This window comes from Trachinotus anak, unplaced genomic scaffold, assembly GCF_046630095.1.
Source record: "Trachinotus anak isolate AG129_WGS33_773 ecotype Australia unplaced genomic scaffold, CSIRO_AGI_Tana_v1 ptg000004l, whole genome shotgun sequence".
Classification (NCBI taxonomy): Eukaryota; Metazoa; Chordata; class Actinopteri; order Carangiformes; family Carangidae; genus Trachinotus; species Trachinotus anak.
In genome coordinates this window covers 26,275,884-26,297,960 of record NW_027273855.1, presented here as the reverse complement: position 1 = coordinate 26,297,960, position 22,077 = coordinate 26,275,884, and the positions used below count along the sequence as shown (strand labels likewise).

Below are 22,077 nucleotides of genomic sequence, written 5' to 3'. Positions count from 1 at the left end.
TTCAGGCTCAGTAAGTTTTCATGGGTGGGTGTTTTCTTTTTGCTCTCACTTCCCAATATTACCCTTCTACAAAAACTAATTTAAGAACTTACATGAAGTCAAACTAGTTCACTGGTATCTCCCACGATTTACATGATTTTATCACAGTATTACCTTTCAAAGTTAAATATTATAAAGCCTTTTTTCCCTCTTTCTTCACGTGATAAAGTCAACATTGATAGTAACAATATTTGGTATCAAAAATAAACGTGTTGAGTTAATGGTCAAATAATTGCGTCAGAGCTAATGAAGAAGGCAAAAATTAAACAGTGTCGAGTTGTAACAATTTTAATTTCCTGTCATGAACTTGATAAAGCACAAGAAAAGCCTTTCACAACACAAGGAGAGACAGAGAAAGAGCACAATATTACAGAGATGATAGAGGGCATCAGTTTTCACCTTCATGTCACAGAAGGGAGAACAAAAAAAAGAAAAAAGAAAGAAAAAGCAAGAACAAAAACTTGGTTCAACTTGTTTTTCCATGGTCATAAAAGCTACCAAAAAAAAAGAACTATCGATGTTTAAATCCTCTTGAGAACATACAGAATTATAATACAGAAACACTACAATACTTTTTATCCTTCCCCACCCAACCACCCACCCACCCTCTATGTTACTCCTGAAGCTGAGGGCAGTATGATCACAGATGAACAAATATTGAGTACTGTACACAGACTTGAGTCACTGTGGCTCCACTGAAACCAGAAGTTACATCTACAGCCCCAATCTGCAGGATTTTCCAAATTGTCAATCAATTTCAAGACTATAAATGCTAACCGCTAACAGCTAAAAAGTGGCCTGCATGCTTTCTTTTTGTCTGCTACAAGTGTCTTATTCTTTGTCGCTGTATGAGAAGCCATATAGGACACATGACTTTTATTTTGACACTGAGGGTCTAAAGAATCTACATTATATAGAAATAACAGTATGTGATGATGAGGTCAAATTGGTCATTTTGGCAAGAAAAAAGTTTCTCTCTTGGTTCCCAACATACAAGTGAACACAAGGGGTGTAGTTTCTAGTAGCCAATCAATCGTCAATTCATTAGAAGTTACACTGTTGAAATTAAATTGGGCAGCAGATTGGGGTTTCTACCAAACCACATGAAACTCTTTGTTCTCTCCTGTCTAACCATTACAGAGGCTGTGTTTGTGTGTGTATGTGTGTGTTTATGTGTACTTGTAAATGCTACAAGTGAGGACCAAAAAATATTTTCCTAACAGAGTGAGGACATTTTAGGAAAGTGAAGATATTTGGCAGGTCCTCACTTTCTGACACAACTTCAAAGGGCTGTTCGACGGTTAAAACTTGGTTTTAGGGTCAGGGTTAGAATTAGGTTTAGGTAAGGGTTGGGCATTCAGTTGTGATGGTGAGGGTTAAGGTAAGGGAGTAGGGAACGCATTATGTCGATGAGTGTCCTCACAAAGATAGAAATGTAAGAGTGTGTGTGTGTAAAAGGCTTGTGCTGGAACATAATTCATGATAAATGTATGTGTAAATTCTCAAATACATCAGACCTTTATAGTCTGAGACAGAAAGTTTAATTTTAATTTCAAATTATATAGGAATTTTTTTTAAATACAAAACCTCACTGTTTTCTGATCTGCTCAGATTTGTCATGTTAATTGTTGTTGTTGTTGTTGTCGTCTGTGGTTAATACAAATTCAACACGTCCTCCATCAGTTTCACATTAAAAGAGTTCCAGGTTGCCAGGGCTCATCTTTCCTCAGGAGAGCTTTTATTGTGAAACAGCAACAGAGAGTATTCACTTTCATTGACAGAAGCTTATTATAATGAAAACATGGAAAAGAAAAAAGATCTGAATTAATTAACTGGTGCCAGTTGTTGGTTCAGGTGCTGGTAGTGTAGTGGTGCTTTTATTGTCCTATTTGAGAATTTACAGTGTATGTGTGTGTTACAGCATGTGTGTGTGTGTTACAGTGTGTGTGTGTGTGTGTGTGTGTGTATTAACATCAGCAAGAGAAGGTGCTGGGTGTATTTTACAGGGGGAAATCATACATTCTCTGGTTCATTTCGACTGCATTCTTCTCACCAGGAGTAAAGGTGACAGTGGAGGGTGGATGGCGCCTGAATGAGACGCCATCGTTCATCTTTCCAATGCTGTTAGACAAATCAAGTCCTCCCACAGACGACTTCGCAGCTGCCATTCTGCGACCCTTCTGATTTGTTAACTAGCAACCGATGCTATCTGAATCGTGGTCATTTTGCGGTGGGTTATTTCTCAGCTGCTCTGCAGTGCCGCTACGCCTCCACGTTAAGCCAGACTTCAGTTTCAAATCAGCCCAGGTCGAAAATGTCGCCAGTAGCCGTACATAGTCAATACATAGTTAAACTCCTTGTACAGTAGTAGAGATCCTTCATCAGGAGGGTACATTTGTTTCTGAGGAATGTCGGTTTCTGTTTCGCTAACAGAATTTGGAAGGCTCATTTGGATCAGATGCTGTCGCCTGTCTTTTATTGTGTTGACTCAAAACTTGTTTTTAGTTTCTTCCTTCCAGTTTGTTTAGCAACTTCTTCATTTTTTGGTTTTTTTTATAAGAAATCTTAGAAAAAATGTGACACCTTTGAGAGGAGACTGGGACCAACTGCCGGAGTTCTGTGTCCTCGGGATTTCTGACAGACACTACCTCAAACCACTTCCTCTCCCATAGTGACTGAATTGTGTTTTTGGTATTTGCACGGGTTCTCACAGCATACCTCAGAGATACTCTCTGTCATGAAACGTCTGTGTTTTTTGAGACATTTTTGAACCTATGGAGGTTTTGTTAAGGGGACACAAAGAGGTGAAAATGTGACTGACTTTTGAAGGATGACGTAAAATTGAGAATACTGGCGAAGGATCATCCAGGCTCTGATGTTCAACAGCTAGAACTTGAGCGCTAAAAAAAATTTCTATTCTACAACCAATCACACAGAGATGACAGTTGAGACTAAAGATGAAGGTGGTGTGAGACAAACTATAATCCTCAATAACCGTTCAGAACAGAGCCTGCTCATGTTTGACTGATGTTAATGGGAATCATGAAAATCTACATGAACAAAAGGATCAGGACCTTTACAAAAAAAAAAAAAAAAAATTACACTCAACTGACGGTTCCTTTGAAGAAAAGTTTGACTTCTAAAAAGCTACATGTGAGCTCACAGACGCCACGGCTGAAGCTACACATGACCCATAATGCATTTCTCTAAAGGCAGTTTTACAGCCAGAATGAAACGACTGTGAACTAATCTACAGGAAAACACTGTAAACACGTCTTTAAAGACAGTTTTTCAGCTGTGTATATATATATATATATATATATATATATATATATGTATGTATATCTGAGATGCATGTACTGTACATCTTAAAAACAGTTTTTAGCTGCCAATACAAATCAAATGATCACATACGCTAACCAGGCAGTGGTAGATGTTCCCATTGACGTCAACTGTGAATAGCCACACTCGTGTTAAGGAGGAGGGTTATCGTGCTCGCTCACCAGCTGGACCCTCCGGTACCTGAAGAACTTTTCTATTTACATACAAACTAGTGAGACTGAAGCAGAGGAGTTGTCCCTGAAACGACGGCCAGGCTGTCACTGTGAATACACATGTGCTTCTAATCATTTTGCCTGGTGAAAATCAGAGTTGATGACATTAATAATCAGTAATATATCAGTTTAAAGATTAGTAAAACCCGTTCTTTATTTTTTTTTTTTGGATGTACAGATTCTTATCTCCTGGGAAAAAAACCCCTACTTTTTAAAAACTCTAATCAGCTTATATACAAGCGTTTCATCTCAACCACACGAGAAACATCAACTTATGTGATCAGTATAAACAGCGTTTTTTTCTGATGTGAAGTTATTTGTGACAAAACCTGTGAGGCCGACTGGTCAGCTTGTGTTGTGTTTCCTGGTGAACACTGTGGGATGTAAAGCATACAAAGCTTTAGTAAAAGTACAAAAAAATTCTCTGTAAACCCTGACACAATTAGCTCGGTCGTATGTTGGTGTATGAAAGGGAGGATGAGATGTTTGATGGAGGATTTGCAGCTTTAAAAAAAAAAAAAAAGTAAATATTCCATTACTTACACTTATAGCTGCTTCAGTGTGTGTACAGTATGTACTGGCTGGTGGCAGCAGTTTTAAGACAATGATGTAGTTTTTAAAATTTTATTTAGTTTTAATTATTTTTTTTTTTTACAAATAATTTGTCGAGCTGTAAGTTTGAGGTGTTTTGTTTCTTTGCACATTCTTCTGAGGTTGTCACAGCTGTCAGCACGCAACTACAAGAGGTCAGAGGTTAACGGTTGACTGTGATGTAAATGCCGACGTAGAAACTGTGTCAAGAGCCAGAAATCACATTTTCACCTTTGTGTTTCACCCTGGGGCGGGGGGAGGGGAGTCTGCCTGTGAAGACAGAGAGAGGAGTTTAAGGTTTGTCAGAGGAGGAGGTGGTCGTGTCCAGAGCTGCGTTTGTTTGGAGGACAGGTGGCGATGTTGGGATTTCCTCTCTCTGCTGCCCGGTCGCTGACTGATGTGGATTAATACACTCCACCTGTTCTAGGTCGTCTGCAGGGAGGACACAAACAGAAGAGAGAGAGTTTCATTTACACAGAGTTTTCTCTGATGTTTTTTGTGGCGCACGTGAAGATGAATTTGACAGAAGCATCCAGAGAGGCGTGACTACGGTGGCCCAGAGGGCTCACAACACTGCAGCTTCAGAAAACACACGCAAATAGACAAAACACAACAAATTCAGACAACATTTTCATCAACTTGACAACACATGTGCTGCAAATACAACACCACCAAATACATCACATTTGTATATTTGGTTGTGTTGTGTGTATTTGCAGCATGTTAGTGTATTTGATTTTGTGTATTTGCAGCATGTTTGTGTATTTGGTTGTGTTGTGAGTCTTTGCAGAGCATTTGTGTATTTGTGTTGTATCTGCAGCACGTTGGTGTATTTGATTTTGTGTATTTGCAGCATGTTTGTGTATTTGGTTGTGTTGTGTGTATTTGCAGCAGGTTTGTTTATTTGGTTGTGTTGTGAGTCTTTGCAGAGCATTTGTGTATTTGGTTGTATTGTATTTGTAGCATGTTAATGCATTAGGTTGTGTCGTGTTGTATTTGGTTGTGTTTTCTTGCAGGTGGGTTGCAGTGTGTTGAGCCCTCTGGGCCACCGTACATGACTGCTCTTTTCCCGCACTCTCTCTTTCATAGTTTCCACTGCTGTCTCATATCATTGTTTTGTGTAGTCAGTGTCCTCCAGTCAAACACCTGTTTTGTGTTTTTTATTGTGAGCGTGGTAACTTTACGATATGCTGACATTTACACAGACGACTCCCTCTGTTGACAGACTGTATGATGATGAAAAACACTGACTCTGTAGTGGGAACAGAGAGACATTATAACACCAACACTCTCCATTCGCTGTGCGATTGTGATGTCAAAAGCAGCGTGACGGATAAACAGTAAACACCTGTTGTTGTTTTCACTATTTCAGGCGTAGATTTGCTGTGGAGATTTAAAACTTGCTTACCTCAATAATCACATGAATAATTTATCATAAAGTATAAAGAGCAACACACACCAGCGGCATCAAAACGCCTACGGCTGCACTGTTTTCTCTGTTACCACTCTCTCTCTCTCTCACACACTGGACAGCGATGACATGTTGCTGTGGCCTGATGCGTGTCATGGCGTGGCAAGATACGCCACTGTCTTATTACCCTGCGTCAGCTCTCCGGAAAGAACAGCAATTTTATTCTGTTTTTATTCTCTTCCACTCTGGATTTGCTCATTCCCTCCCTCACTCTGTGATGAATATAATCCTCTGTAGCATGATGTGTCATTTTATATCACAATATTGACAAATTGTATAATAGAGTACACAGAGATGCTAATATGATATAAAATGCATCATTAATTTGCAGCATTGCCCAGAACAGCCTAACATACCTTGTCGCAAATGGTATTAAAAAAAACAAACAAACTTCTATAGTTTGATACATTTCTGTTCTCATGCACTCAGTTGCCAGTTTATTAGGAAAGTCAATTAAAAATAATGCAGTCTAATAACAGTCTTGCAATAGAGCCTCCTCCCTGAAAATTATATTATTATACATTATATATTAAATGATATTAGAGAGCTACTGATTCAACTGTATGATATTTTTTGGATAATGCTGAATTTGCATTATTTTGTCACTTATATCAGTCAGGGCAGGCTAAATAACACAATGCACCTTTCTGTATAAAAAAGTATAAAACAGCCTCCAGAATGATCAGACAGTTCAATCAACACCTCTCTAAACCAATTTCAGGATTTACTGCAGGACTGTTGGATTTCGTTTTAGTGACGTATACTTGATAACCTGGCAACTGAGTGTGCATCTCCATATACACTGTATACTCACAGTTTTGATTTAATTGGTTTATAGCAAAAGAGGAAAACAAGTGGTGGTTGACAAACTAAAATGACAAAATAATCTGGCCTCAGGAAGACTTTTACTTTTTCTTATTGTCAATAAATTCCATAAAAAAACAACAAAGAAGAACTGATTTATCTGGTGGCTCTGACACATAGAGCTCCATTGCTATGACTATTAAAAACACTGTTATGTGTTACTCTAGTGCTCTAGTGTATACTCACTAGAGTAAGAAATGTGGATTAATATGCCACTTAAAATAGTTCCCTACAAATACACCATTTCCCTCTTTTTAAAAAAAATTAAACAATATATTTGTGAGGTCATCAAACATTGTTGGTTTTGGTTTGTTCATGGGATTTTTCTGCAATAATAAAACTATAGCATGTTGCTAAGCTTTTCCTTTAACTTCATTGAGAGACATTAAAATTCAGCTCTCAACTATCAAACAGAATATAAGCAAGAGGCCACATTGTATGTTCACTGCATAATCATAAATCAGACACAGAGACAGAGTCAATGTCACCTGAACCATGAGCGTAATGAGAAGGATGCTGACCTCTGCACTCTGCCTCTGCATCTTGTGCAAGGAGCAGGACGCCGGGTCTTCCTCTCCCAACCCCTCACGTTCCGACTCACGCTCCCGCTTTCCTGTGATGCTGCCTCTGTTGTGCAGGAGGAGTCCTGAGTGAGCAGGCAAGAAGAAGAGCTTCATCAGTATCAGAACCACTGATAATGTCAGTAGTATGTACGTGAGGTCTGGTTTTATGCAGCTTCTGTGACTCTACTGATGCAGAAACTGATGCTACTGCAGCTGAAGTTGAGTAATGGAGTCACCCTCTCATGGCATCACTCTTATACACTACACAAATGCCTTGATTTCTCTTACTGAAAGCCAATAAACAAAAACAAAGTTGTGCTTGATCAACAACTCAAGCATGAAGATCATTTAAAAAGCATTAATGTCAGCATTATAGTCAAAAAGGATCTACATGTCGTTCCTGTCAAAGGAAAGACAGCTGCACCAGATCCTGTTTGCTACCTGGGTGTTGAGGCACAGCAAACTCGTGGAAGAGTCGGCTGCTGGTGATGGTCTGGCTGGCGTCTGGCACTGAGTGGTATCCTGCAACAGATTCATCCAGAGGGCTCAAAGTTAAGCTTCATATACTCATGATACTACCCAATGTTAATTCAGCAAATTAGCATGCATATGGTTAATAAATTAAGAAATTTAGACCATGTGTGCATTTAATGTATTGATGCTGGTCCCTTTCTATGATGTTCATTATTTTATTTCCTTTTTCCAGGAAAATTCAGTCATTCTATATTCTAAAGCCCAAAAATGTCTGCATTTGTAAAGCCCCTGCAAGCTAAGCTAAGCTAAGCTAAACTACGATAAGCTAAGATAAACTAAACTAAGCTAAGATAGCAGTTCAAATGACTCTGCTCTCGTCTTGGTCATCAGTGAAAGTGGAGATTGGATAGAGGACTGACATCACTCCCATTGTTGGCCAGTAAAAAAAACCCCAAACCTCAGGTCATGCAAATGAAACACAAGTTGATACTGGTGTGTTAACAACATTTAAACTACGCCCCCTTTAGACTCAGATAGCTCCAAGTACAGATGCACTGAAGATGCATTTGAGATCCAATCACTCAGACCACATTTAGAGGTGGTCTGGGCCACATGTAGCCATATTCTGAGTTTTTAAATTTTTTTTTATGGTGGTGCTACAGGAAAAAAGATAAAAACTGGTGGTTAAATCTTTCATTAAATCTCTATTACATTCTGATATTTTTTTGTCTACATCAGGAAACGTTTGTCAGAGATTAAAGGTTACACCTCAGGATTAATCCTCAAGTGAACATTACTCTCAACAGCAAATGTCATGCCAAATATTATCTTGAAATATTTTTGTGTGGAGCAACAAACTAACCCAGTGTGTTAGCTCTGCTGCTTCTGTGTGTGGGACACTTTAAGACATCTGTGTCTTAGATAATGAATTCCAGCAATGATCATGAGGCAGTTACTAGCAATTATAGGTCCTTTCAGAAGTGCAAAGGCTACTTGTGCTGTGACCAGTAAGTAATGTGCAGCGAGGAATCATTTCTGAATCAATGCTTTTTTCAAACCAGCAACATATGCACCAAACACAGAGTGAGATGTCAGGTGATGACCAACCATGCTGTTGCTGCTGTTGCTGTTGTTGTTGCTGCTGTTGTTGTTGCTGCTGCTGCTGCTGTTGTTGTTGTTGCGGCAGCTGTTGCAGTCGCTGTTGCTGTTGTCCAACGCTGCTGGGCCCCGTCTGTTCTTCGCTGTCAAAGTTAAGTAGGATGCTCCCGCTGCCGTTACCTGTTGCAATGGAGCTCCCCGACACTCCAGGCACTTTAAAACCACCATCGAAGAAGACAAGTTACCTCCTCTTCATTCACAAGACATTTTTGTGAAAACAACTTTATGTCATTTGTACAGAAAGGACTTACAGTGTGAGTTGTTGTTGTTGTTGTTGTTGGTCCCTGGCTGCTGCTCTCCAGGAGAGTAGGCCATCATTCCTCCATTCCCATTCCCATTGGTGGACGGCACTGACGCCAGCAGGCCTGAAACACACAGACACATGTACACATGTTTGTTTTTACATCTGGAGAAGAGACAATATTTATTTTGACACAAGTCATATAATCAACAGGGACAGATGCCAGGTGGATGCTGCTGATGGCCTCAGAGAAAATCACGAGGTTCACATCTCCAAAATTGATTTAATGGAGACAATGATGCACAGATTTCCACCGATGAACTCTTTACTGACTGTAAAATTAATAATGAATTCCTGTCATCCTCTGCTGTACTGCTACCCTCTTATTAGGGCTGGGTGTTGTTCAAAACTGTTCAGTATTGGTGCTGATAAGGATTCCCTGGCTGCAGTCAAAAAGTCAAAATAATCTCCTTTCCTAAACACTTCTCTTCGACCTCCGTGGAAAAGATGTGAAGGACAATTAATAAGGAAAGTCGTATTTTATTATGATGATGATATTGTTTAGTAGAAATTCAAGATGCTTGCTCTTCATGATGACTCCTAACATAGATGTGGATAGTCTCACAAACATGTAGGTGCTTTGTTGTGTCTACATTTATGTGGGTCTGCTGTGGTGAAACTATAACAGTGCGTCGCATTAATGTTGCTGCGGCAAGGAACTGTGGGACGGCATTTTCTCCTTTCCTTCTGTAAAGGAAGGTTCAGTGTTTCCTATGGTAAAGAAGATAAGATAGGAAGAAGTGAAGCTTCCTTTCCTTATTAATTAGGGAATTTGACCTGCTCTTATTTTGGCTGCCACTTCGCTGATGAGTTTTACTCATTTTCCTCTTAAGTATCGAATGATGATGCATTCAGTGGGTCCATAAGAGAAACAAAGTTTGATACCCAGCTCCACCTGTTAGACATGAAGCTTTTTACACCACCAGGCCAAATATCAGTGGTAAAATTTAGTCTTGTTAGTTCACTGGTCTCTCACCCAGTCCCCTGTATCGGCTAAGTTGCTGGTAGATCTGCTTCATCCTCTCGATGTTGAGTCTGCTCGCCTCTGCGTGATGCACCATGGGCTTCGGGTAATGGACGCCAATGATGCACTTGGCGGCCGTCTGCACGGACTCCGGGGCGTTCCATGGGTCGTAGATGAACTTAGCGGGGAAACCTCGGAGGACAGGTAAGTATCGTCTGTAAGCACAGGGAGACATTAGATACGCCAGCTTGTGTCAACAGGACGTGGAAGGTTACACTGTCACACGTGGAGTAAAATAGGGGGAGGGGCGGGAGAGATGCAGGGACGCAAAAGGTTCATTAAAAACAAGTTAGGAAAATATCTCACAGTATTTATAAAAAAAACTAGTGAATAACTACAAGTGTACTTCCACTATTTCAACTATTAGTTTAATTTTACACATTTAAAAATCAGTACAACTGGTTTTTTTTTATTATCTCAAGAGAAAATGAAAACTTTCTCATGATGTTATGCGATACATTTTTACAGCCCGCGTGTGTACTGTGACTGAGAACAGCATGCTGGTCTTCAGCACTTCATGCTTACAAGTATTATGGAAAATAGTTGCAACAAAATGAAAGCTACAAACAACCACAACACTGCACAGTATGGCTACGGTATATGAGAGAATGAGTACAAAGTCACTGCTCTGCAAGTCTGAAACTTTTGGAGACTCTGGCACTGAGGTGAGTTAGCGCCACAGTGCACACTGAGGACTATAGGTCAAGAAAAACAAGGGGTTGTGGTCCCAAACAACTTTTTACTGTGATAGCAGCCACACTGCAGACACACAGTGTGATCCTCCAGGAGAAAACACTGACTACAACAAAGCAAGAGAATTCAGCTCACAATAACCATTCCAACCTGCTGAAGATTTGTTCTGCAATTTCCTTTGTTTTCCCTTTGGGCTGTCGTGGATTTGCTCCGTGTGACAAAGAGAGGAAACCTACCTACTGCACTTGGTCCGACCTTACCGAGTCCGAGGAGGGGAGACAGACAGGACAGAGGAGGGGGGGCGAGTGGAACTGTGGAACTGTGGGAAGCGGCACAGTGCGTCGCTGAGAGGCAGAGAGAGAGGGGGTGTGGGCGGGGGTGGTGTGCGGCCTTGTGGACCGGCACGCACACGGACTCATGACGGAACGGCGCTCCGGTTGCTTACGGAGATCGCCCCCGTCGCTAGAGAGAGATCACTGCCGATTGGGTTGATGATGCTAGGAGACGTCTACTGTAACACGCGGTTAGAAAGCAGAGTGTATTGACCACCACCCACCCGAAGCCCTCCCCCCACCCCACCACCCCAACCAGAGCAGGTGTATGGTGGAAAAGTTCTGCCATCGAGAGATCTGTCCTTGTCTTTATTTCTGTCTTTCTTTCACACCACTGAAAAAAAAAAAGATTTATTATGGAACAACTTTCTTGTCTTTGAGTTCCCCTCTGGCTGCCCTCAGATCAGGAATCAGGGGGCAGTAGTGGCAAAAAAAAAAAATTAAAATATAAATAAAAAACCACCCGATACCCGATTATTTACAGGTTTAATTGTCCTCAGCTCAGTGTCCGTGTCCCTGTGTCCTCTGTTTAGGTCAGTCTTTAAAAAAGTGACAAAAGCTACACGTCTATATAAAATAACACTGAAAGCTCCTGGTCGATGACAGAAGTCTTCCACTATACCTCACAGCTCCAGGCCCCTACCCTCCCCCCGCTCTCCCCCCCACCTCCCTCCCCCATGATCAGACAGTGGTGGACTGAGAAAAGAGCTCATGCCTGCTACCCCTGTCCCTCAGACTGTGGTGGTTGTCTTTTAAGTGGTCAGCGGGCACCCTGCTGACTGTCACAGCACCACGCTCTGGACTGGCCCACTAGGGGGCCCCCTCATTTCACCAAAAGGGACCACAACCCTTTTGCCAGGAAGATCCGCGACCTGCCAGGACCAGGCGGTCCTCCAGAGGTCAGCGGGTGGTGTTTCAGGAAGGAGTGTGTAAGTGAGTGTGTTCAGATACAGCTGTTTTATTGGAATACCTTAATATGATGCACAGTTGCAAATACACTTTTTTTTTTTTTTTAACATATGCTTCTCAGGTATTTTTTAAGCAATTGTCTGTATTATACTTTTTATAATAAATGCTATGGATAAACATTAAATCTGAACTTGAAATTGACCTTTAACAGTATTTCAGAGTCTGTTTATTGGCCACAGGCAGCTAATGGGAGTGAGAAGAAAGTAGCTTCTGTGTAGTACACATAACTTTATTTGCTCATCATTATTTTTGCCAGTTTCTTACTTTGCATCATGTCGTTTTTTTTAACGCTACATCTTCAGCAATTTAGGCTTTTGCATGTGTGCACTGGGCAGAAGCTCTACTAAGATGAAAGGTGAATGTCTCGTGAGCATTTGTGTTTTCTTTGTGTCTCTGAGTGTGAGTGTGAGTGTGTGTCTTTCTCAGGGCCTGTATTAACCAGCCACTGCTCCAGGTCCACCTGAACCGGCAGGGCCGCATTCACATAAGCAGAGCACCACTGAACTTTTCACAAAGGGTCGGATGAGGGGCTTTGCCCAGCACCTGGACAATGGACCGGCTCGCGTGGCACAGCACAGGTAACAAGTACCTGCGCCAACTGTGCATCACTGCGATGGCAGAGCTACAGCTGGTCCAACGCCTCTCCTCACTACCCTCTGGGGAATGCTTCATAGTCCTCTACCTAACGAATGCAGGCAAGGCGTTCGCATTTCCCTACCAAGCGGTTAGAATCCCTTTTGACGAAATGAGACGCTACCGAGTTTCAAACCTGCCCAGAGGGTGCTGCTGGGGCGCGAGCAAAGTCCTGTCCCTCAGGGTTGCACAGACAAGCAAAAACAAACGGCCACCGTTGTCTCAGCTCGACCCCCGGCTTCCACCTAAGGCAGCCCCGGCTGGAAGCCTGGCTGCACCTGGGTGGAGGGGCGTGAGAACGGCCAATCATCTTAAAAGCAATCAGCTACAATCTCCGAAGGGGAGAGGGATAGCTGAACTTTTCCCCCAGTCCTCCCCAAAAAACAGATGAGCCAAAACACAAACACAGAGCCACATCCAGAGAAAGAAGAATTCATCTACGCCTTTGTAGTAAAAAAAAAAAAAAATCATCTGGTAGCAACAGTTATATTAACTAAAGACACGCACGCGTACACAATCACCAAACAGATATTCACAAACAATTAAATAGGCACGCAAAGAAGTACACTGCACACTAAGATCATTACAAAAGACATGCCTGATTCCAAAACTAAAGTGCTGAAGTTTTAACAGAACAGACAACGAGACGATGGGCAAAATTAAGAAGAGGAGAGGAGGGAAGGATGTTTGTTTTCTTTCATTCACTTACCAAAAGATCTGGAGGTCTCCCTTCATCCCTCCCTCCATCTCTCTCTGCCTTTGTCTGGTAAATTAAACCTGTTGCTGTCTGTCAGCTGTGTGTGTGTGTGTTTATTTATGGTTGTAATATCTGACTGAAGTTAATCAAGATTATTATAATTTTTTATAACTAAAATATTTCACTGAGTTTGATAAATAACCAGGTGCTATAAGGTTTAAAACAACCCATTTAATACATCATTGAAAATGATTTGTAGCCTCTACGAAGTCCTAAATCTCTGCTGACTAACTGCTGTTCATTTTGTATATGTATGGCATATCTGAAGTCTTAGCTGTTCTCTCAGTAGTTTGTGTGCAGTCCAGAGAGACAGAGGGAGGATGGGTGCCATTCAGTTGGGGGGAGAGAGGGGGGTCAGTTATTGGCACCAAGGGGGCGATGCCAGGAAAGGTACCCACCTGATGAAGTCCCCGTTGGGGTCGGTGCGCCGGCCGAAGCCCACGGGGCAGTAGCAGTGGAAAAACTGCTGGAAGAATGAACTGCAAGACAGCCACATCCAGCTGCCTGCGTTCACGCTCCAGTCTGCATCCAGAAGCAGCTCCTCAAAGACCTGCAGCAGCAGCAAGACAGCACGTCACCCAGGTGAATGTAAAACAAACTGATGGCTACGAGAAATGAGACAAACTAAAAAATTACGCTTCATTCAGCATTTACAAAACGACACCAAGTGGTTTGATGGGGCTGCTAGTGTTTGTTTGTCAAGTGTCAGTGTCTCAGGCTTCATCCACACCACTACAGTTTAGTTTTGGTCATTTTTCCTCCACCGTGTCTCTTCCTGCCTCCTCTCCCCTTTGAACTCTGCTTCTTTCCAACTTATCCTTAAAATATCACCTTCTACAAACAAATCTGATCTTGTGTTAAGTATCAAACAACACTAGTATTACCGCCTTGTGGTTGTGTACCTCCATCAATAAGTCCAGGGTTAACTGGCATGTGAATTTCTTAACCTATGACCAAAACTGTGTTTTGTGAGGTCACAGTGACCTTGACCTTTCACCTCTGATCAGCAAAATCTAATCAGTTCATCCTTGAATGCAAGTGAATGTTTCTACCGAAATGGAAACTTGGTCGGTTGAATGATATCGTGACTTTCTCTGATCCGCGCTTTTCTCACCTTCATCCCTTCCTCCCAGCTGATCCACAGGTCCCCCCTGGTGAGGAAGCAGGCCACTGCATGCCTGGCCAGGTGATGGATCCAGCCTTCCTGCCTCAGCTGAGTCATGATGGCATCTATCCAGGGAAAGCCCGTCTTAGCCTCAGCCCACTTGGCAAGCGCTTCGGGGTTTTTGTCCCAGGGGATGCGGACGCAGATGGGGTTACCCTCCATCTTGTCGAAGCGTGGGTTGTTGGTCGCCGCAGTGTAGAAGAACTCACGCCACAGTAACTGGCCATAGAGAGAAAGTGGAGGGGAGCTGTTCTTCTTCACCTGAATACAATCACACCGAGAATTAAGATATTAGGCCGAAAAGACACAACCTGCGTTTCCATGGAATGTTGTCATGCAAATAAAGCATTTCTCCTCTCGTGATGTCATTTGAATTAAACAGACGGATTTCCAGCATCTGCTTAGTGTTGGGATGGTGATGTCAGCAATGAGGGCATCTGGTGCATGTAATGACGGAGGGGCAAACCCCTTATATCTGGCAGCCTATCAGAGATTGTTGGGAGAGTCTGCAATGTTCTTGGATGTCATGTGACTTCAATGCAGAAAAAGCATTTCGATTGCACTTTTTTGAGAAATACTGCTTTGTCTGAGATCTGAGAAACCAACTTGTGTGAGCGGATACATTTTTTTGTGACATGACATTTATTTGAAATTCACACGAGTTTCCATTACTCGTTTTTAAGTTTGCAATTTTAAATTGTGCATTGAGAAGGTTAATGGAGATGTACCTACTGATGCAAGTACAAAATGTTATGGTGGTTGTAAAGTTATTTCCAGACAAGATCATAAAAGATCAAAATAAAACCTCAGTAAAAAAAAAAATGCCACTGTAAGTAAGTGATTTTTCTGTACACTTCTGATAGAAACAAAGGTTTAAAAGTTCACTAGGACTCTTCAGTTGTTGTACCAGTTACCATCCTACCACCGGAGGGTCGGCCTCAGTCTCAATAAATCAGTTAAACCTAGTATCTTCAGTACTGTTTGTTTTTTCTCTTAGGCAATATGAGCACCCAGGCCGTGTGCCTCTCTCTTTCTTCTCTCCTCTCCCCCTGACTTTGACTTGTTATCCTCCTTAAGCCCAAAGACTTAAAATTACGTTACAAAACAGCATGTAGTGCATCCATTCAGGATTCTCCTTGGTTGTTAAACTCTGCCATACGAGTTGAGGTAAGAAAGGAGGAGTTGTAAGCTGACCTTGCGGTAGAGGTCAGTGAGCTTGAAGTAGAAGAGACGACAGGAGAGGCAGCCAAAGCGCAGGTAGGGGCTGAGGCCTGTTGGGCTGGCCAGCAGCGAGTTGGCGTTCATCCTGGGGCGCTCGAAATTAGCCACCCATGCCTGGAAAATGGAGAGGGAGGGAGAGATGGTAGAGCGGTGAGCAAAAGAGCTGCAGGGTACGATTTAATAAAATGTTGTTATTTTAAAGAATATGATTAGAATATAAGTCAATACGAGAGTAAATCTGACTGACTTTTCTCTCCAGGTGGCGCTCTATCCTGGTCAGAGCCTCGGTCTCTCCTCCTGGCCACACCGCCGAAGGCAGGCCCTCGATGTCAAAGCCTGAAAACATTCATATGAATTTACAATAACAGCGTCGTATATGCTAAATAAAATCTTTGACAACACGGTGGCAACAAGCTAAAAACTACTACAACGTATCACTACGCCGAACCGCTTGCCTCGCCACATGCTTCCATTATCTTAGAATTAATTAGTTGGTGACCACTCATTGTGCAAAGAATACATATGGTTTGGTAACTGTTGCATAATTGCATTCATCTGCACACCCACTGTGTAAGAAGAAAAGAGATTAAAATTACAATTTTAAACTCATTCTCATTCTCTGAAAAGGTTTTACAGTGAAACACAACACTGCATCCGCTCTGGAGGAACTGATGTGTATAGTCACTTTATTACACCGTCAACTGATCCCTGTCATATTCTGTGGTGTTCACAACAGAAGTTCTTTTCATTTTTCTCATGTTGGATTTGAGTTTAAATCTGGGTCTGAGTTTGAATTTCTCTTTTTAACTTGTGAAGGGCTTTTGAGATCTGAAAAGGAAATGGAGATTAAGAAGTGACTATATTATTTGATTTGCCATCTAGTGCACTACACACACTCTCCAGCCTTCCAAGTGTAAAATCTATTTACTTTATATAGAGCAACAATGGAATGAAAAAGGAAGAAAAGGTCCATGAATAATCGCAACACAATGGTTCATCATTGATAGATGTGTTACACGTTTTAGTGATAGAGCAGATGGATGATTATTATCACCTAGTGTTTAATAAACTTTAAATGTACTAAACTCTACACTGAATGTTACATTATCTTCATTATCTTGTCAGATTAAACCTATTCTGGGCAGGTGTCACCAGTTCTTGGCAGGTCACTCATCCAGTTCTTTAGTGACACTGGGTACAGGTGTGAGCAGCAGATGGTGGCAGCAGCGCCAGGCTGTGAATGGACAGTGACCGTCTGTGAATGGAAACCAGACAGCTGGGCTGACTGAGTGCTGAATGTGTTATCTGGTTAATTAAGGGGATGAATAACAGCTGGTGTGGAATAAACCTTTACGGAGAGAAACCTGACATCTGCACTGAAGGAATTAGAGGGTTAACACCTTAAATATCTTATTTTGTAGTACAAGAGCTGCACAGGTGTAAGCAGCAGATGGCTACAGTGCAGCTAACTGTATGAATGGGCTGTGAATGGAAAGCAGAAATCTGGCTATAAACACAGGTACAGTGAGTGTGTCCCCTGATTAATCCAATACTGAGGGTTTAGAGGAGATGTAGCTTTAAATAGAGAAACTGGATCAAGGACATTTATGTACACAGTGTTAATTATGGAAGGGATTTTCATTTTTTTAAAGGTCTAAATATTCTTTTTTTCTTTAATTAGAACTTTCAGTCATCACATGGTGTGAATTTTCTTCTAGTCTTTGGTTAAAGTTGTTTTTTCTCAGTCCTAAATTTTAGATGAAAAAAAGTATATTAAGAAGAAACATTTGTCAGACAGTATTAACTGCATATTTGTCTAGAGAACATGCTTGAAAAGTGGGGGTTATATTATACAAGGGGACGAGATAATTATGATAATGATGTATTTATGACATCAGATATTATTTTTGAATTTAGAGGCTAGTGCTGTAACACCAGCTCCCACAGAGTGATGCATTATGAGTTGTATTCCCTAGTATTGTATTTCCAGTGTTTCCTTTATAATTGGGGCTTTGGGTGTGGCTGAGAGCAGTAACTCTGTAGTGAAATCACAAAGTTCCAGAAGTCCTGACGGCTGGTTTTAAGGCTCAGTTTCTGAATACAGGCTGTGTGCATTTCTCTGTGGACTGAGGCTTTGATACTTTCACAGTATTAATATAGAACCTAGACCTGCTTTATAATCACAAACACATGGACATCTACCTTTATACAATATGGGACTTTTAAGATATCGTATGTCTATTTTTTGTTGCTACAGGTGCTGGTCTGAGTTGGAATGATCTCAAACTGCAAATAATACACCTGCATTTTCTTTTAAAGGATTGTGAAGTGAGTCCAGGTCTGCACTTGTCTACATTCAGGAATGCCCGTTTATTTTCTCACCTAGCTCCTCCAGGGATGGGACCCCGTACTTGTCTCCATGGTCCTCAGAGATGGGGGTGACGCAGCGACCCATCAGCATGTCCGACAGCGTCTCCACAGGCATCTCAGGAGGATCCAGTCGACTGATCAGGGTCTGGAAACGCTTGTAGGTGAGAGGAGGCTGCCCGCCATTCAGCTCTATGATCCTGGAGAAGGGCAGAGACGGGGATCAGGGCTCAGTCACATTTTAATATAGATCAAATCCACTTTCTGCACAAAAGGAAAATCACTTTGTTACATTTCTGACGCTGAAAGAAACAATTTTTCTGATCAATATTCATTTTAAATGGTTACAGGATTAAATTACCAGTTCACAATATTTTGGCTTGTCACAGTAGGTGGACTAGGAAAGGCTTTTTATCTAGGTGAGCTAGTTCCACTTACTGCAACTGAGCCATAACGATATTTGTTTTACCTGTGGTTTCCCTTTCAGAATGTGTGATGTGAAAAAGGCCTATCTGCAGTCCTAATATCAGAAGCCATCATCATAAGATAAATACAGATCACTAAAAACAGTGTTTGACTGCCATCTGTCAGCTGCCCCTCTCTGTTACATGGGTGTCAGTGGAAGATTATGTTTTCCTGTCTCAAGATCGCGCTACTGACTGCGGTGGGACTCATGTCAGGCAGGAGTCTGGATACACTGCCTCGCATGGTTTAATGTAGAATTTAACTTTATTAGAATTTAAACACAAACAGGCTTTTGGAGGATTATTTTTAGATATACTGCACAGACAGTATGGTTTAATTAATAAAAACCTACAACTTAGAAAAATTATACTATGTTGTTTGATATCCTTCTAAAGTTTTTCACACACTGAGTATTGTTTTATTAGCTGCTCATTTACAGGAGGAACAACACTTAAACAATAGAATCACTTTTCAAGACAGCCATAAGTTTTTGATAAAAAAAACCTTTATTTCTTTATGTAATTATCATATATAGAAATTAAAGAATTTATTGAGTTTTCAATTACAAACATCTTTCAAACATCTTAAATATGCTTGTTTTATGTATAAGGTTTTGCATGGACTTGCCCCACCACCTTTACATGAATTCATGAACAGAGGGCTGACAGTGGCATTGTCAGTCCTTGACCACTAGATGGAGCAAAACGGGAGGGGGCATCACATTTGGACAAACTGTGCTGCCAGTGAAGGGAAGTAAATATTAGAATGGCTTACCACTTGCAATAAAGGAGGGTCCTACATACCTCACCTTTCAGACACATCTCAAATACTGGCTTAAGTCAAAACAGATCTGTGATAATTTTTAAGTCAGCATGCTGCAAATTGTATTTGTCTTTTTATCTGTGTGCTTTATATTTGTAGTTGTGTATTGTGAATTGTAATGTTTTTTCTTTTGTTACCTGCCTGGGGACTAAGGATGTAAATTGGCTGGCATGTTTACACCGTGTATGTAACATGCACTGTCCCTATCAAATAAACCAATGAATAAAAATAATCATGCACTGTATGTCTTTAAAATTGTGTGTGTTTGTGTGTTTCTCACTTGTCCAGGTCGTAAAGAGTGTGTGATATCTTGACGATGACCTCCACCCCTGCCTCCATGGCCAGCTTCTTGATGGCAGCGTCTCTCTCCTTCCCAAAAGGCTCCGAGTCATATTCAAAGGTCAACCGAGAGATCTTCCACTCCTGAGACAGAGAGAAAGACGGTTCGTCCATATAAATTCTCAGTGTTAAGAGAAGCTGGAACCACCAACTCTTTGCTTTGTTTAAATTTGATTATTGGAGCTGTTGTTAATTTTCAGTGACTGCTGACCTTAAACAGCCGTGGGAACACGTTGGCTGGTTGGCCCCTGATGACAAAAAGGCGGGAGTTGAGTTTCCGAAGGCTGGCGTCCAGATCCTCCAAACACTGCAGGAGAAACCTGAAGAGACAAGACAGCAAGGAGGTGGACAAAGGAGGAAAACAACAAATTTATATATGACCTTCTGATTTTACTCAAGTCATGAAGCAAACAGCGAGTTTTGCTAAACTTTTACTCTCAGATACTTCACTTTTCTGCACGTGCACGTGTCCCTGCTTGACGTCACACCGTAAAAAGCTTTGACAACGATAGAGCATCAACTTGTTTTGAATGGGAACTCTGTTGGAAAAGTGCATGTTAAAAATAGCCAATGATAAGGGTGTGTGTGAGTGTATGGGGATGAAAAAGTACCTGTGTGTGTGTGTGTGTGTGTGTGTGTGTGTTTGGGCTTTATGACGCATGCAACCTCCCACTGAGAGCAGATTCCCCTCACTGTCAGACGCACACTTTTAAAGCTTTAATGGATTAACATGCATCAGAACAGAATAATAAAACAAAAAACGCCCTCTATGAGTGTCATGTTTGGCAACTAATGGATGTACTTTAACTCTTTTGAGTGCACAGTGCATTAGCATTCCTATTAGTGCAAACCTTGAACATGTGCTCTAAGCAAATGTGTCTGTGTTCAATGAATCATGATGAATATGGACATGAAACGGTCCCCACAGGAGCACGTTCCTTTAGAAATACAGAAACTATGAACAGTGGGCGAGCATTTGTTCAGACACTCCACCATATTAACTGCTGCAGCCTGAAAGGTCACAGAGAGATTTAGTGTTTCTGCTTTTGAAGGTTGTTTGTGACACACACACACACTTCCGTGTGTTATCCACTGCTTCTGGTCAGGAACAAGACTGGTCAAAAATGTATATATACTTCAAGATATCTATGACTGAGGTCTATTTCAACCAAAGCAGCTACATAAAGGAGAGTGTACAGTATGTTTGTATGAACAGTAACATCATAAATTATTTACCTTACACTGTTAGACTGGCTGAAACTGTAGCTGTCATTAAATGAATAAGCCTCCGTTTGAAAAGTGCTTTAAGATAACTTCTGTTGTGATTTGCTGCTGTATAAATAAAAACTGACTTGCTACATTTAATATTCTCCAGTTTAGCATTACACTTGATTAACATTGCTGGATTCAGGCTGGACAAAAAAAAATTATATATTATATATATATATATATATATATAGTTGCAGAATGAAGTACGGGACCTAATTGATCTAATTTATACAGTTTATACAGATACAATAACTACAGGAAAACAGCACAGGGTCAAAGCTGTTGAGACCCTTTTATCAAGCTAATATTTAGGGTATGGCATCTCTTAGTACATTTCCGTTCCCTGCATCTGTGTGTTACCAGAGGTCAAACTGTTGAGCACCAGCAGTCGAGACTCAGCTCCAGCTTGTTGTGTCTGACCTGCAGTTCTGATCATTAGCAGAATCAGGCAGGATCATAGACTAAGCAGACAGTCGGCAGGCCAAGCAGACACCCAGGCGGCCACACGATGTTCCGCTCAGTTCTGTTCCCTCCTGTCTGACCCCGTTGGCCTGATCATTGAAGCAGAGGAGGACTCACTCACAGGCAAAGCCCCATGTGCTCCCAATCCGCACGCAGACGGGCAGAGCTGGGCGGCAAGGTCGCGCACACTTGAGGCACGTGCCTGCTTATGCATGAGCTAGACAGAGTTAGGAAGCCTGTGTAGGAGCTTCCATACTGGACTGTCTGGGTTGAGCCTTTGGCCCCCTCTGGGTTTGTCAGCACATTTCAGCTCTGCAGCACAGAAAACTTCAACAGTAGAAACTCTGTTGTGAAACACTGAGTTTTGAACCACACACATAAACAGAGGGTGAAGATGTGGCAGCTAAAAAAAAAGTTTCTTTTCTGTCATGATTTGACTTATGTGAACAAGAGACCTTATGTTCTGTCATATTTAAACATCTATGAGGGAAAATTGCTTAACAACTTTTACTTTTCAGGGCTGTTGATGATTTGAGTCATTTTG

General features: G+C 41.5%; 1 protein-coding gene and 1 long non-coding RNA gene across 3 annotated transcripts in view; one reads left to right on the top strand and one right to left on the bottom strand.

Annotated features, from left to right (window-relative positions):
* Positions 1-311: 311 nt before the first annotated feature.
* The window catches only part of LOC139621185 (cryptochrome-1-like), a 35,299-nt gene continuing 13,533 nt past the window's right edge, over positions 312-22,077 (bottom strand). The window contains exons 3-16 of one of the 2 annotated variants that reach the window (XR_011690940.1): positions 20,014-20,122; positions 19,744-19,886; positions 18,192-18,376; positions 16,057-16,145; positions 15,783-15,923; positions 14,538-14,849; positions 13,822-13,973; positions 9,992-10,194; positions 8,966-9,079; positions 8,664-8,867; positions 7,524-7,604; positions 7,041-7,165; positions 4,416-4,616; positions 312-4,330 (exon numbers count right to left, since the gene is read on the bottom strand). Coding sequence is in view for 1 of the 2 variants with exons in the window: in XM_071477500.1 (XP_071333601.1) it covers positions 4,608-4,616; positions 7,041-7,165; positions 7,524-7,604; positions 8,664-8,867; positions 8,966-9,079; positions 9,992-10,194; positions 13,822-13,973; positions 14,538-14,849; positions 15,783-15,923; positions 16,057-16,145; positions 18,192-18,376; positions 19,744-19,886; positions 20,014-20,122 (1,867 nt within the window). In the remaining variant the exon portion in view is untranslated. Of the gene's footprint in view, positions 4,617-7,040; positions 7,166-7,523; positions 7,605-8,663; positions 8,868-8,965; positions 9,080-9,991; positions 10,195-13,821; positions 13,974-14,537; positions 14,850-15,782; positions 15,924-16,056; positions 16,146-18,191; positions 18,377-19,743; positions 19,887-20,013; positions 20,123-22,077 lie in introns of both variants that reach the window. The other variant, XM_071477500.1, reaches the window with a different exon arrangement.
* Positions 17,073-20,142, top strand: LOC139621188 (uncharacterized). Its single transcript, XR_011690941.1, has 4 exons — positions 17,073-17,328; positions 18,196-18,340; positions 19,752-19,906; positions 20,003-20,142. It is a non-coding gene; the product is annotated as an uncharacterized lncRNA (long non-coding RNA).